Source organism: Lepisosteus platostomus, chromosome 14 (assembly GCF_059453375.1).
Source record: "Lepisosteus platostomus isolate fLepPlt1 chromosome 14, fLepPlt1.hap1, whole genome shotgun sequence".
Classification (NCBI taxonomy): domain Eukaryota; kingdom Metazoa; phylum Chordata; class Actinopteri; order Semionotiformes; family Lepisosteidae; genus Lepisosteus; species Lepisosteus platostomus.
Window position 1 is genome coordinate 4,200,147 of NC_142624.1, and position 17,264 is coordinate 4,217,410.

General features: G+C 40.0%; 1 protein-coding gene across 2 annotated transcripts in view; it reads left to right on the forward strand.

Annotated features, from left to right (window-relative positions):
* The window catches only part of nrp2a (neuropilin 2a), an 82,662-nt gene extending 71,736 nt beyond the window's left edge, over positions 1-10,926 (forward strand). The window contains exons 17-18 of one of the 2 annotated variants that reach the window (XM_088606617.1): positions 6,616-6,675; positions 9,144-9,336. In XM_088606617.1, coding sequence (XP_088462743.1) covers positions 6,616-6,675; positions 9,144-9,195 — 112 coding nt within the window. In that variant the 3' untranslated portion in view covers positions 9,196-9,336. Of the gene's footprint in view, positions 1-6,615; positions 6,676-9,143 lie in introns of both variants that reach the window. The other variant, XM_088606616.1, reaches the window with a different exon arrangement.
* Positions 10,927-17,264: the final 6,338 nt, after the last annotated feature.

The following is a 17,264-nucleotide window of genomic DNA, read 5'->3' on the forward strand; positions in this document are numbered from 1 at the left end:
AGAAGGAATGCGTTTGCTAACCTTACATTTCTGCCCGCCTTCTTTGTAAGCGGTTTGGACCCGAAAGCAAAAATCATAAACCAAGCCAGAAGCTCATGTGATACCGAGTCCTAATGTATGAAAGTACTGAGGACTGCTTATGGTCTCAGGCTCCCACTTTGAGCTGCATGAGAAAATAAAAAGTCTTGCTCAAACAGGTACCCCACCCCTCCCTTTGGTTTTTAACCTCAGAATAGATGTTCTCAGGTATCTGGAGGTTTGGGGTGTTCCACAGAGCAATGGGAGGCACTTTACAGAGAGCGATATCAAGACACACAGTGCCACAGCACTGAAATGAGCTGGAATCCAAATCTCGAAATCTTTCTCTCTACCTACAACTCCCCCGATCACAACAAGAACTGTGGGAACGAAAGTGCACTCTTGCCTACAGTTCTGCAACAGCTCTAAGACAATTATGAGACATGGGACTCTTTTTTTTTTGTACCGTCTCGGAAAACGGAAAGCTTTTTACAGCAGCCTTCTCGGAGAACAGAAATGTATTCAAGAGGGATTCAAACCCTGCTGTGTTCGAAAGATGGGAGGCATAGCCTAGGACAGCATTAGCATTTTCATGCTGCATTTATGAGCAGAGAGCTCCCAACCTGTTTTTGACCATTAAGACATTTGATTACAAAAAAAGACGAGAAGAAAAAAAAACAATTGTTTTTGCATCTGCACACCTGTGAATTGAGATATTGTGTTTACTATATGCAAAAAGAATTCTATTTGCCTTACGTAGCCTTTTGTTTCTGAGAAGCCTGTGACGCCACTTTTACTTGACACTGGCCTTAAACTATGGGGGTGGTGAGAGGATACCAAACATCTGTGAGAAAGTTTAGATTTGTTTTCTTAACTTTGCCTTCGCAATTACTGTATATTTTTGCTAACTTAAAATTCGCAGTTGAGTAACGACGAATGTTAAAACCATGTGAAGTCTTTGCATTACCATAGGATTGTCAAGCACTTGTATTGCTGTGGATGTAGATAGGGTGCTCCCTTACACTAAAAGCAAGACAGCGTTGTTTCTGCCAGTATGATTTTGGCTTTACAATTTGGGCATGTTTAATGCAAAACCAGGGGTTGCCCCCTTAAAATGATGCAGCCCAAAACCAAATGACTTTCACATCACCTTAGAAAACAAACATCCAAGTGTTGATGATACACAAATCTAAAGGATTCAAAACCTCATTGTTGCTGCACTTTCGGAGTAGCAGTAGGCCTGAAATTGTAGGCCACATTACAAACGCTTTACAGTAGTTTGGGCGGACTCTAATAATGACAAAACGAGCCGACGAATATAAGGGACAGCATTCTTAATACTTTTGAGATAGCTTGAGTGGCTGAGGAAATGAAAGCACTGGTAAAAGATCAGCACCGTCACCACCCCTTGTATGAGGAGTGAACCAGTGAGGCAGCTACATGGGTGAAGTTGGAGTGAAGGGAGGGAGTCAGAACAGATGAGCACAGAGTTGAGTGCAGCCAGTGAGCATTTATATGTAGCCAAGAGGAAGCATGACATAAGAATTTGACCATTTAATGTAGTGTCTCAAAAGCCACTGCTTCTCCCCTCTACAGAATAGTGCCATCTCACATGTATAGGCAAGTTGCTTCTTTCCTAGTATTCTAAATTGTTTGCTAGACTGTTTTACATTTCGTAAAGCGTTTTCTGATCTGAGCTTATCTTCCAATAGATGGAGTGATGCTAAGCAGTGGACAGTTGGTATGGGGGTGGAGTTTGAAGAACAATTGGGGGAAATGTAACGGTTCTATAAAGTTTTCACTTCACAATGCCTGACAGGCACACGATTTTGTCATTCAGTCACCACACAGAAGTGGTATCTGCAGAGAGTGTGATTCTCTAAGAAATACAGGCCAGGACCACGTTAGCAACTACTGGACACACCTTTTTTTAAGCCAACTTTTTAAATACCAGTCAAGGTTGTGTTTTCTTTCAAGGGTTGAGAACCAGTTCAAAGTGCTTATTATTTCATTACTACATTTTTTCTTATTGTCTTCGTACGACAGAAAGGAAAGATCCAGGAATCTATCTAAAATGGTGCTTGACTTTGATCCACATGCTCTATTAGGAGTTTTAAAAATGAAAATATTTCCATTTGTGGTTTTCACAAAAAGGAAAAAAAAAGGCTACACTATCTTTTTACATTCTACATCTGGCTATAGATCACAATAATCTTTTTATGAAGTGTTTTCACTAAAATTCTCCTATTAATCCAGTGCTTATAATAGAGCATGTGAAAGAATAGGGAAGATCAAAGGACCTTTTTAAGAGCCTTTCACAAAGCACGAGCAAATGGAATTTCTGAAATATGAAAGCACATGAATAATCTCAAATATTACAACCACCTGTCTCGTCCAGCCTTGGATAATATCTCCATAAAAGGAGATTTACATCAGGGTTTTCTGTAATCCTAGTTAAAAGAATTGTCTCCTTTTTATCAGTCACATAATGGGATTGTACTATAAAGTAGCACAGATACCAGCATAGGATAAACCTAAGTATCTGTATCTGTTGATCATATACCCAGATATTTTTGGTCCTACACAGGACAGTTTCTCTGAAGATTTTAAAAGGTTTTATTTATCCATACAAACCTTTTTATAAGAACGTATTCTTTGATGAAGCACTGTACTTGATAGCTACATTTTAGAATTTGTCACCGTTGTAATGTAGAATGACAAATGTCGAGAAAGTGTGAACCACACCTATTCATTTCAAACTCAACTACAATCTAATAGGGTAATGTGAAATGTGATACTGGCCAACCTTTTGGTTTTTGACAAGGACTTCTGACTTAAGTGTTCTGCTTATAAAGCGGCTACTTAGAATTGTCTTTTTCTGTTTGTTCAACTACATATTTCAAATGATCAAGTAAAAAAACAGCCTTAAGGAAGCTGTGTTAAGCTGTGTTTCAAAATCTGTTCACCGAATGGATCTGTGATCCTATCCTACCTGGACTGTCAAGAAAATCCTGTTGGATTTGGTATATAAAATTCTTATTTAGGTACAGAGGTCTACAGCAGTCATACTTGGTTGCTGAAGACTTTCAGGGTCTTCTGGTTTTTGGTCCACCTTAAACGTTGTATTGACTCAGTTTACCTAGTTTATTGGACATTTTGAAGGCCAAAGGATTAGGTTAACCAAAATATCTCAAAATCATTCCATATTCCTTATAATTCATTTTCTATCAAGACTGTGTGGAAAAAGAACATAATTCGATAACCATTTTTCTGCTTCAGAACGCTTGTTCTCTCAGGGCATCTCACTTTTACAGATAGCGAAATTATACAATTGTGGAGCCATGCAGATAAGTGCAGGTTCACAACAGGTAATTTGAATGAACCAGGGAACAACATGGAGGTGATGACTTTTTGGATTTTGTTAAATGCAGTCATTTGAAAGTAGGGATGGGCAATTCAATATCCAGCAGAATATGCAGGATTTTTTCAGTTACCAGGTGATTAAGACTTTAACAGATGCTTCACATCTCCAGATAATTAAATGAAACAGTGGCTCTTGATTAGTGTGGTTGCTCATCCTTTGTTTACCAGATGCACCTGATACAAGGTCCACTATTTTAAACCTTTCTCAGGCCTAGATACTACTGCTACTTTTCTGTTTAATCAAAGGTGAAATGGTTGGAATTATAACCAGAAGACCTTGCAATGTTCCTGAAAATGTACAACACACAGCTTTTCCTATGCTCTTTCACTGTGTCTTTATAGCTTCAGTACAGGTGATATTAGGCTCAGGGTATTTTGACATTTGCATTTGTGAACTTCGTGATTCAGGCATCTTTCTATCTTTTTGTCTTTCTCGGACGAAAATGTAAAAGAGTTGATGGAAAAACAGTCTATTGTTCTTGTCTTGTCCTATCCCTGGTAATGTGAATGCTCTGTTTAAGTACATTTTCAAACAAGTTCATGACGCGCAGCAAAATCTTTGTCGAACCCCTCACTATTTAAACTGGCCTTAGTAAAGGTTCCAATACAAAGGCCACTATTCTAGAAGGTTCCTTTTTACAGTTAAACCCCCCAAATAAAGAATAAGTTATAATGCCATTATCGGAAATGAAGGAAAAAGTAATGTTGCTGAAGGCAGCATTGGGGGATTTTGCAAAGACTGAGATACTTAGAATACTTTGGCATATTCCCATAATGTGCTTTTAAATCAACTTCAGGCTCTGTTACTTCCCATAAATTCCTTTAAAGCTCATAATATTTTTAATTAGTTAATGGACCAGATAACATTTATTACACCTGAAGTAAGCCTTTTCTCTCCCTTCTCCCCCCCCCCCCCCCCGTTCATGAACAAAATATTAATGAGAAAAAGCACTCACAGTTTGAATTTTCCTTTGGTCTTCGAGCTTAAAACGAATGAGCAGTGCCAAGGTGTAGCTCCTGGCTGGGCATTTTTTTTCTTTCAACTGTTGCATTCTTGCTTGGAAAGATAAAAAAAAAACCCGCAATGCTGTATGCATCCTGCAGTCATTGCTATAGCACAAAATGACTCATGCACTTGTTTGTTTTTTGTGTGCGAACAATTCAATTCCAAGTTCGCTAGAGACTAAGAGGCCGATTTGACTTTTGAGGGAATTAGCAATCCATCAAAGGGAAAATATTCCACCCGATAAAATATTGTAGAACTGTTTTTGACTTGGTGCCGTCTCAGTGAAAACTTGTTTCTGGTCCTGGATAGTTAGAAGGTAACCCTCTTGTTTTGCCACACCTGAGCTCCTGAAGATTGAATTCACCTAAACTGTCACTGTGTTCAAGGCCTTAGCTATGAAACCTGCTGTAGTGTTTATGCTACACACCTGATGTCAGTTTCCACAATCAGGATTGAGTATCCCTGCTATAGCTGACCTTTCTGCTTCAGGTGGAAGCTTATGTTGTGTACTGAAAGTATTAAGAACACTGAAGGCTGAAGCAGACAGTATTGTAGCTAGAAGAACCTAAGATCTTATTAGCTTTTTCTCCCAGTTTAACCCATGGAAGATGACAACTGATTTAAAGCTAATCGCTGGGTAACTTCATGTTTCCCCAAATCCAATTTACAAGTGAGTCTTCACCAGGATGGTTTGTTATCCTTCTGTAAACTTTGTGTCCTCTCTTTGTGAATGTAACGCTTTGACTGTGATTGATTCATATCCTGAGCCATGTCCATTGCGCTCTTCAGCTTATGGCCTGTTTGTAAGAAAAAAACCGAGAGAAAAAAAAAAGATATGAGGAATATTTCAGCTTGTGGAATTTACGTTATTGAAGATGTATTGTGTGGAATGTAATAAAATAATATTTTTCTATATATGCACTTTCCTTTCTTGAGAAGTTGTCAAGCTTGCAGTTGCTGTGGGTCGTTTATAACAAGTCGTAAAGAAAAGACTTGGGTTAGTGTTGTTTTACTGTGCCGAAGAAACTTTTCTTCCCCCCCCACATCTTCAATCTTCTAAATCTAGTCATCTGAAACCGCCTACATTTAGTAATTGTATCCTCCCCTGCAGTTTATTTCTGTCAAATGAAGATCATGCGATTCCAAGTTCTCAGTGTAACACCCTCCCTTGATATTTTTTTGCATTGCCATAATCTTTGATTCCCTTAACGAATTACGATCTGTGGTTCGGTTACTTGGAAAATAAATACGATTGTAACAACATCATTGGTTTTCCAGTAAGGTCCTCATCCAGTAGGTTGTTTTTTTTTCTTCATATTCTAACGTTTAGAGCCTGACAGACACTTACATCAGTTTGTAATGTTTACCTGACAGTTAATCTATTTAATTTACTAACTCCAGGACCCAATCCGTCCATCCAGCCGATCAGTATCAGACAGACAGTTATTGCTGCTGAGGGCCAGAGAAACCCAAGCCTAATCTGGAAGCACAGTAGACAAGACAAGACCACAACTTGTACTAGACACCAGACCATTGTAGACTGCTTGGCCACATACTGAGACAGTTTAGATGCACCAATTAACCTATAGAACGAAAGTCGATAATCCATAGCCCATATCTGTGAGGAAACAGAGCTAGCCACCACAGGGACCTCATACAAACTCATTTCCATCCTGCTGGGTAGCTGTTAAAACCATACAGATCTCCATGGCTGTTTCATGTCTGCACATTACCTGTCTCATAAAAGAATTTTAGCATAGTACTTATAAAACACTTGGTTTATTCAAAATGGCAGTTCATTATAGTGTATTTTTAGAATACAGCGTGAAATATACTGCACACAGTGGACGGTAAAGAATTATGCATACGAAAAGACGTGCTTTTCTGTAATTGCATTAATAACACAGGTGCATAAAAGTGATCCATGCATGTAGATTTAGAAGTGGGTAATGCAAATCCAAATGTTGCTTATATTGGGACACAGAATGTCCAAACCTCAATGCCCTGTGAATGTAGAACTACCTTTCCCAGTGGATTTTTGTATGTTTATGCCCTTATTCGCATGGCTGCCTGTAGAAACTCATTGAAGACGACATCACTGTTTTTCCCCTGTTGGTGGTTCTGCTTGAGTACTGAAAGGTCTGGTGTTTTTCTGTCTTCCTGAACAGGAATAAAACACGGCCAAGCTACAGACAGGACACCAGACTGCAAGGAAGAGCCAGATGGAGGTACGTTTAAGTCTTTTCTTTCTGTGGCAAGATATTACCAAAATATCTTGAGATTGGAATAATGTGTAAAACGGTTTTGCCTGAATTCTCATCTATGAGATTTTAAAGACCTTCAGCCCAATCAACTTCTGAGGCTTTTCTCAGTTCAAGCCAATTAGAAGAGTTAACGGCCTAAATAAACCGTGCACCAGAAAGTGCTCTTATTATTCAGGAGACAGCCAGGAGAGCTGCTACAGTAATGCAATTGTCTCTGTCTGAAGATTAACAGACTGCCTTGCAAACTAGTGAAAAGAAGAAATATGTCTCAAATAAAAAAGGCCTGGGAAACAGATTTCATTAGGTTATGTGTATCTTATTTTCCCCGCATTTCCTTGAGTAATGTATTACCGGTAAGTGGTCTGCTGTTTACACATTGATTCAGATTTATTTCTACAAGGGGTAACAGTGCAATAGAATTCTTTTTAATTCATGCAATAACACTCACTTGTAAATCACCATTTGACCGACTCAGGAATCACAGTAATGTCAAAAGACGTCTGCCGGCAACATGAAACTAATTACCATTTGGAGCACCATCACTTGGGTCATTTATTACCTTATTCTTAAGAATTGTAAAAATGATCCGAAACTTTCATTTTTCTTGGCTGAAGCGTGTGGAATTACAATGTATCCCCACAGCCAAACGTATAGTAACAACAAACAAATCTCTTGGACTTCTTTATTAGCTTTGGCGAGAGCTCACAAACAGAAACTGTGGAGGGTATTGCATTGGGTACCAAAGGGTGTCAGTTTCACATTATCCTTGTGTAACCTCCTGCCGAGGTGAAAGAGGGCAGAAGCTGCCAGAATAAATAATGTTTTTTTCACTTTTTTTTTTATTTAGGTACATATTATTTTACCTCAGCTCACGCTGTATACAACACTAGTGGATTTCTTTCATTCTTAAGCACTGGATGAGAAGCCAGGCTGAGGCTGAAAGTACAATAATTGACATTTTGGCTGCACTGACACCCAGGGACAGATTAAGGAACTCAGAGCTATTACATTAAACCCTATCACCTTAGCAGGAATGCATTAGTATTCACAGCTAGGAAGACATATCTCAGCTGGTGAGACAGTCCCACATTCTCCTTTTAGGTATCATTCAACAGAATAGGAAATGGCCCGTTTTTCCCTAGTCTCAGAACACTGCTGTGGTATTGGCTATGGTGGAAGCACATCCTAACCTTGAAAACAACAGGAAATACTGTGGGTACATATTAATTCTTCACAGCTGGGTGAATTGAGGCCTTCAATGTATGGGTGAAGACAGAAATTGAGAAATTGAAAATTCCTTACAAGACCAGTCCGTGAAATTCCATATTCGCAAGCTCTGGTATCCCAGATGCAAAAGATCCTTTCTGTGCTATTGGCCTATGTAAAATTAATAATAACTCAAAAGACTGACTTCTAACTGACCATGCCTCATTTTTTTTACAGTATATTTCTTTGGTAAAAACTATATACTATATAGTGTATACAGTATGTTTCATCTCCTGTTTGTAGGATTCCCAACATGGGGTGGCGATTGGAAGTATTGGTTAGGACTCTGGGATCATTATAGTAGGACTGTGCATTGAAATCCCAGGTGGTGAACTGCCTCTGTATCATTGAACACAGTACTGCTCCTCAAAATTGCTCTACTAAACAGTATTAATCAGCACCAAAAAACTAAACAAAAACATGCTACTGCTAGGAGTGAATAATATTCACAGTATTTATTTCACTAGGAATAACAACCCAAAGAATCAAGTGTTATTGAAAAATGTATGGAGTGTTTTAGTCACAATAAAAGTTAGCTTAACCTTTTTGGCTACAAAGGCGGAGGTAAGGAGGAGATGGAATGCAAAAGGAGAAAACGGGATTACGTATAGTATTTCTAATGTTTTATGTGAGGAAATGACATCAGATTTAGTTAAGAGAGGGAGAGAGATCACTTTTTACAATTTACAATTTCTTGCATTAGGAGTTTGTCTTTTCACATACCCCAGTTTGCTCTCCATGAGAGACGCAGACAGGGAGAGAAGCTTGTGGTCAGAACACAGGGTCAGCCATTAATATAAGGTGCCCCTGGAGCAGTTGGAGTTAAAGGCTTCTCTCAGGGGCTGAACAGATTAGGATTCCTCTGCCAGCCGGGGGATACAAACCGGCAACCTTCCAGGCACAAGCGCAGATTTTTAGCCACAGAGCCACTGCAAATTAGGAAATCAAATTCTTAATTTCATTAAGAATTACTGACAGCTGTCGTCATCCCTCCCCGAACTTTTCTTATAAACTTCATTAATTGATTCGCAGACAAAAAAAAACATTTGTCTGCACATCAAACTTGGATTCTTTTGGAATCTACTTTACTTCCTCTCCCTCTTGTCCGTCGTGCGGCGTTAACCATATGCCAAAGAGTGATGTTTTCCCACTGTTTATTCCTCCAGGATTTCCCAGCGCCAGGCCTTCCTTAGATCCCACAGCGACTCGAACGCCTGAGAAGGATAACTCCTGGCTGTACACCTTGGACCCTATCCTGGTCACCATCATCGCCATGAGTTCCCTGGGGGTTCTCCTGGGCGCCATCTGCGCCGGCCTCCTCCTCTACTGCACGTGTTCCTACAACGGCCTGTCCTCGCGGAGCTCCACCACGCTGGAGAACTACAACTTCGAGCTCTACGATGGCATTAAGCATAAAGTCAAAATCAACCAGCAGAAATGTTGCTCCGAGGCCTGAAAGGGGACCTGGAACGGCCCCGGAACTGCCCGAGGAGAGCACATCGCTTGGCGGATGAATCAACCCCTTCTCCCCCACCCCCCCAAAAAAAACACCGCTGTTTGAAACGGCGAGTTACCAGGTTACCAGTTACACTCGGCAGTCCCTGATTGACTGTTCCGTGGGTGCTAAAAAAAAAAAAAAAAACGAAAACATATCATTAAAATGCCTCGCCCAAAAAACAAAACGGATTGAAACGGAAACAAAAAATACTTTCGAAGCGTTTACTTTTAAAGTAAACTGGCACGCTGCTCAAGTCCAATTCAAATCACCTCGACATGGAAAAATGGTGGCCAAGGATTTTACATTGAAATGTAACGAGAAGATGGTGGATCGTTATTTTATGGTATCCGTGTCTTTATAACGTAACGGCTTATGTTTTACTCCATGATGTAGACTGTGCTATTTTTAGACCATTCTTTTTGTATGTGTCAAGTACCACGGTCTTAATCCTCTGTTCCAAGTACAGTATGTTTATGATGTTAAATGTTTTTAGTTTGGATCATTGCCCAGGTTCTGAAAGAAAAAAAAAAGGCAACACAAGAAACGTAATGTTGGTAAGATAGATTTAGCATAAGAATATTTTTGGTGTTTATTTTTAAAAAGAATAGAGTCATGTGGTGCAACATCGAAGCATCCCATGAATGGCAGTGATATTTTTTCAGTGCAACCTATGGATTGCCAGTGGCTTGAGAAACAGAGACATTAATGCCTTGCAGAGCTTCATTTCAAAGATGGACAAAGAAGATGTGAATTTTAACCCTGCAGAAGTGAACTCACACTACACCCGTCCCACAAAGACTTCCGCTTCATGGTTGGGGGGGGGAAGAAATTCACATTTTGGACATATTAATGAGCCTTAAGCTAAATGTTCTTGGAGGAGAGCCATCGAAAAATAAATCCTGGATCAAACCGAAGAGGCCTTGAGGAATAGGCCTTATGCTTTTGCTTTTTCTTTTTGTGTAAAAGGAAAGTTTAACCAGAAAACAATCCATCTGGGGTGCATCTTGCGTCTCCTCACATACCGGAGGACTCGTGTTTAAGCTTCGAAACTCCAGGTCGCATTAATGTACCTCAAATGCCAACATCCGGAAAAGAAAATGTCACCCCGAGGGAGAAGACGTTCGTGCTTGTAGTCTGAGGAACCGATTACAAACTGTTGAAAGTGCTGCTTGTTGAATTCTGCCCAGCTGGTGACTGGAAATGGAGCTTCAGACCCAACTTTCATTTCTTCAACAGCCCTTAATTTGACTTTGTTGACTCTTTTTCCAAGTGCCTTGGATCAAGCCTGATTTAAATTTACTTTGGAAACGATAGTATTGTCTTCTGTCTGGGACAGAAGGTGGAAAACTGTAATCCCGGCACTGGTCAGATATTCAATTGCTGTTTATAGACTTTGTACAGAAATGTTCTTTTTTATTATTATTATTTAATAAACAATCGATAACGTGAAAGTGTGTCATGGTGTTCTCCGTGGATTCTGCTTTTTATTTTTATAAAGACCTGCAGATGTTTCTTTTCATAGTCAAATTTTGTATATTACATTTTAATCCTAGTTCTGCTGTAGGACAGCTTTATATCTACATACAGTACATAATGGGTACAGTATATTCAGGCATGATGTGAACATTCTGTATATGTCCTATCCTATATGCCTGAACCCGTCCACAAAAATATGGACCACCTCAGTCTTTTAAATTATGAACTCTGCAGACAGAGATCAAAGCTTTGAGATGCTTTGAAGTAGCCTACTGTTAACACCAAGAAACCCCCAGACCCTGCAATGCTGGCTGGTCAAAGCTTTCTCATTTATTTATATCATTTCCTTCTCTAAATATTATTCTTTCAACTATCAGGTCTTAAAATAGTGATTAACGATTAATGCCTGATAACACTCTGCAAAACAAGAGATATTGCATGTATGGGCTGAGCTCCAGCATTTTGTTTATTTTGGCTAAGAAAGCTGCCATTTGAGAAGAGAGAGGGCTATTCAGGGAGCAAGAATGAAACGAAGGGGAGGGGAGGAGGGGAATGCTCTGTGTTACAGACCACACAGGATCTGAAAATTAATTATGATGATGAAAGAATGTGGCCTTGGCCATAGTTTCCTTTAAGGCTAAGCATAAGCTGTAAAATAATTGCATTATAGTTCCACTACATTTACTACAATCTCCTCTTCCTTGTATTTCTGCGAAGCAAGTACAGTACGTCTGATATTGCCACCTTCAGCTGACATAAGTGCTGTCAGGCAGCAGGAGATCAAGCGCTCACAAACAGTTCAGGAATTCCTTGTTTTCGGAGGCGTAAAAATATATCACACGCCAGCCCACTACCTTGGCCTACGTTTACATCTAAAACTGTGAAATCCTCAGGAATGTTGTACAAATATGTGCCTAAAAAAGAAAAACAACCACAAAGCCGTCTGGAAATGAAACTCCTACGCAATATTTTGTGCGTCCTCCTTTCATACAAAAGGAAGCCATCTTCTGATGGACACCAGTGGGAGAGATCGTGTTCTTGTGAGACTGTGGTTGGGACGTGCAGCCTCTCACAGCTCTGGTATCCTTCACTCAACCTTGCACCAGTAAGTCTTCTGTGGGGAGTTTGCATGTTCTTCCCATGTTGGGATTCTGCCAAGTTGCCTGGGTTTAAGCAGCTTTTCGAAAAGGGAAACTTTGAAATTCTGTGCCCATGCTTCCTTTTTCTGCTAAAGAGAAGTAAAAAATTGATTTAGGGCATTTGGAGATTCTGTCAATCACAGTTTTGTATTTGAAGCTTGGCATATGAATTTTAACTTGTTTCCCTGGTCTTCAAATATATGTACCTTCTAGTATGCCCTTTGAGAATACTCTCAAGGGAGGGTATGCAATTATTATCAGTGGACTTAAAAAACAACTCACAATAGACACCAGCTAATATGCTTCAATCTTCTTTTTCCTATTGTCTTCCATGTTGCAGTATTCCATTGTTCTGTTCCCAGCTGTTGCTATAGTAACTCAATGAAAGAAAAAGAACATCAGACTGCCAGGAACTTTAAAAAAAGAAAAAGACTTGAAAACATCTGTAAAAAAACACCAAGAAGGTTTGTTCCGTTTTATTTTTCTCCTTATTCAGGTCTTTAAATAAACGCTGTTGTTTTCAACATCCTTAAAAAGGCTACTCTTCCCAGGTAAGGTTTGTGGCACCCTGGAGCCCTGAAGGAAATGGTGTAAAACAGTATTATATCCCGTGTGGATACAAAAAGGGACAATTTGGAGACACCAATCTACCTAGCCAGGGTGTCTTTGAAGGCTCGGAAGGAAATCGGAGCGCACATATACATGAACAATAGGGAGAACATGTGAACTCCACACACAACGCATACCAGCCCAGAATCAAACACAAGGCCCCCAAGTCCTGTGCTGCAACAGCACTAATCGCCACATGACACACGCTGACAATAGTGAACCCATCCATCTACCATTTTCTAACCGTTTTATCCAATACAGGACTGAGGGGAGCTGATCCCAGCAAGTAATGGGTACACCCTGGACAGGATACTAGTCCATTGCAGGGCAGACATGGACACAAACATAGACACACTCCAGGGCCAATTTTACCAGAAACCAATAAACCTTCTAGCAGGTAGGTCCCTTTCCAGGCCATAAAGGCCCATGGGGAATGGGGGGCAAGGGCCAACATTTTTCTTGACCGTCCGACACTGGAGTTGGAGGTGATGTGTTCAGCATCACACTCCGGTCAGCCTATTACCCCCGGAAGGATTAACCCCCCGGTACTCATTTGGAAAGCAGACTGAGTGGACCTGGGAGCTGTCTGGAAGGAACTAGAGCAAGCTACTGTACTTCACTTCCCCCTACCTGGGATTGAACCCAGGACCTTCCAGTCAGGATCTACTGTAGATGCCCTTGCCGTCTGAGCTACCACAGTAAACCAGTAAACCTATTTTTTTTTGGGGGGGGGGGGACTGTAGTACCTGGAAGAAACCTACTGTACATAAACAAAGGGAGAACACAGAGACCTCCACGCAGACAGCAGCCCAGGAATTGAACCCAAGCCCAATTCCTGCGAGGCACCAATCTTAGCTCAGGGCTGGTGTTCGCAGAAGCCAATTTATCTTCCAACATGTTTTTGGATTGCGGGCGGAAACCAGAGTCCCCCTAGGAAACGCACACAAATGCAGGAAGAACATACAAACTCCACACGGACAGCACATCAGGGCTGAAGTTGGCCCCCCATGGCCCCAGCGCTAACCATCACAATTAGAATTTCACCGAAGAATAGAAGTAGGGTAATTGGTGGATTGTGCATTAATTGAGTGTTACAACAGATGCAAGAGATAAACCCACGAGTGTGCATTGCAGGTAAGACAATGCTCAATGAGGGGCCTGTAGCACATAAGAGTTTTGCCTTTCCCTTATTTCAAAAATCTCCACCGGGTACAAATTTATTTACAGATGTTCCCAGCTTTGGCCCAGTGGCTCCATTCATGGCCAACTGGGGAACCTGGATGGAAGCCAGCAGCAACCGGCCAAGTACCAGCAGCAGCTGTGAGGGTAGACACAGGGGAGAAGGAAGGAGGAACAAGAAGAGATGATGACAGGAATGGGCCAAAAAAAGTCTTTGATTGCAGACGATTTGGCATTTTGCTGTGGTCCAGAAATAATGTGCATCAACAAAGATTGCATTCACCCGCTGAGAGTGGGTTGAAAGTAGTTAGAAACATCCCATGTTGGTTTCCATATTTAAGATTAAAACGAGTTCTAAGTGCAACTGAATCTAAGCTCAGCTATGTCTACTAAGGAATTCATGTGGCATTTCTGTCCAAGAAGCAATTTGTTGCCAAAGGATAAGGTATTCTAAAAGAACAAATAAAGAAATTGAGTCTTGTGCCAGGGCTGAGGCAGGATATAAAAATGATACGTGTTCCCTTCCGTCTTAACCCATGTCAAGGATAAATATTACTGTGGAAAGTAAGGCTTTCTGGGGAAATAACTCAAAAGCCACAAACATATCTTAATCTCAAGCTGAAGGCAGAAACACGAAACCTAAAGACTTCTGAAACTGCTTGTATAGGACATGGAGGGGGTTAAGGCTACAGCACTGTCATTTGTTTTTCTAAATTAATTCATACAAGAAAAAAAAATAGCTGTGCTCATCATCCTGCTATCTGAGAAAGCATCCCATTAGCAGATGGCATACATGGTCTTATCAGCTAGAGACAAGGAACCAGGAGATGTAGATATAACAGCTGCCAGCTTTTTATGAAGTGGAACTGTTTGTAACCATGAACGATAATGGAATGGCTTTTAATGTGGTCCAGCAGTCGCACACAGTGCAGTGTTTTCTCATTTCCAGACCAGCGGTATTCTCAAAATGAACCCCCAGAACACCCGTGTGAACCAAGGATACATAAATCAGGCCTTCCACCCAGCATTCTCAGCGAGCAGGAGTTCAAAGGAATTATTTAGGTCAGGATAAGGAGAGAGGCATTTCCATTAAAACTTACTTCGGGTCTGTCTCCTGATGAGATCAGTAAACATTTATACAAAAGAAAACTGTTGGTTTCCTGGAGAATTATTTTTATAACTGAACAAAAGGATATGCCAAGAAAAATCTGATTTGAAACACATCAGTTCAGACAGGGCTGGGTATATTTTTTGTGTGTGTCATTCCTGTTAAATTGTATTTTTTTTCCATCAAAAGGCCTAGGATTTCATGAAGCAAAAGCTAAAAAATGTGTATCACACTTCCGTTATGTGTATTAGTTCTTCAAAAGCCAGTTAAGCTAGTTAAGAGGTTAAAGCATTAAACACCTGAACTGAATAATGTACATTACAAGAAAGACATTGCAAAAGCTCAGCAGTGACAGCTTTAAAGATGAAATACATACTATGTTAATGGGATTTGTGAAGGTTAAACATCTGATGCCAGTTAGAACAGTGTAAAACATTAAAAAAGGAAACCTGATGTTGCAGCTCAAGTCCACAATCTATCCATATGTATTTTTGGTTGACTCTGAACAATGTCCTAGTTTGGGCTGCACAATAGGTGCCATTATTTGAAATATGTGGAATAAACTCAAGTAAATTATTCTGACTTAATTCAGGTGAGAGTGCTGTTGTTGTTCAGCTGGATTTTGTTTTTGGATCTTGTTGTGACAACTGCTAGCAGAGCAAAACTAATTTCTTGTTTTAGAACTCGCGAGTGGCAAAAAACATCTCTTTTTCCATTTCATTTTCCACCTGATGCAGTGCCGTCTCGGTGACTTTGGGCAATCTGAACCAGGGAACTTGGCAATGCATCTTTGTAGTTCCAGATTTCTACTGCTTGTTAGCATACAGCATTTTCTTCTACAGTGGAGAAAATGGTTTGTTGTATAATATTATATTGAACTTCTATTTGTACTACAGCATCAAACACATGTACAGTATATGTCTGCACTTACCCATCATGTTTAACAGAAATAAACAACACCCTGTCTTCTAGCTACATGTTTACAATCGTCAGAAGACACTATCAATGTCTGGCTCTGAATATAAAGTACAGATTGAAAAGGAAAGGGAAAACATTTCATGTTGTAATTAACACATATTGAACAGGTTCCTCCCCATTAAGTGATTTGCAGTATGACAATTTTTAAAGTGAAGAATATTCTGAATTCCCTTAAAAAAAAAAAAAAAACCTGTGCTGTTCATTATGAGCTGTCAGCAGGGTACGATATCTAATTACTGTTTGTACAGGGCCTTGGAATCATTAAAACGAATAAAAATAAGCATCAATTATGTGGTCATATCAATTTCGCTCTGCATTAGAGAAGCATCATTTGCATTGCATCTCAAACATAAATTTGATTCTTTAAGATTGCAGCCTTATTTGTTAAATTTTTCATCATACGCTTCCTATTGTGAAACATGCTACAGCTAGGGTAACAATGTTCACTCTTTACTGCCTTAACCCATTTCCCCCACATGATATATGCCGAGACAGAGGCAAACCAGCATAATCACAGTCTTTTATTTCAGTTCCTATTTACTTTTACATTTTTTCTACTTTGCTTACAAAGAAAGTTGGATTTCCAGAGACATTTTAATGACATGTCCTCTGGTTTGGCACAGTCAGATCTGTGCTTCACAAATATGTAGTGTCAGGTTTCATCAGGTGATCCACACGCAATGTTTTCTAGAGCGACACGCGCACAACATGCAGAAAATAGCCAGATTTGCAAATGTCTCCTTGGGGGGTTCTGAAACACTTCAGGGTTTACATATTGATCTCAATTCAAAAGTAAATTTATTTTTTTGTCACCAACATTCTAAAATGTATTCGTTAAGCTTACATAGCAATGCTCAGTATGTCAGATTTCCATTTTCTAGCTCTGAAGCTGTTGGATGATACCATGGAGACTATCTTCAGTGGGAGCTGCTCTTTTCTCTGTAGCTGCTTTTATACTCTATTGTACTTTTTGTTTTTAACTTGACACAAATTGGAATCACTAACATGTAATTAGCTCAGCACACAACCATGCCGCCTGTCCACAGAGTCCAAGATTTTGCTTAGAAAATCTGCTTTTCTGTCCATACAACGACACCCCAGCCACAGTAAAGACGTATGAAACTCTAAGGAGGAATGACTGCAAACTTAATGTTCCCCAGGCAACCAGATTCAAGCCACTGATGTTTGGAATACAATTAACATTTGTCCTTAACATGGCTGATTAACAAGGGGTCAACATTCACACTGAAAGCTGCTGTGAAAGTCACAGGTTAGTATTGTATGCGACCACTCTTGGAAG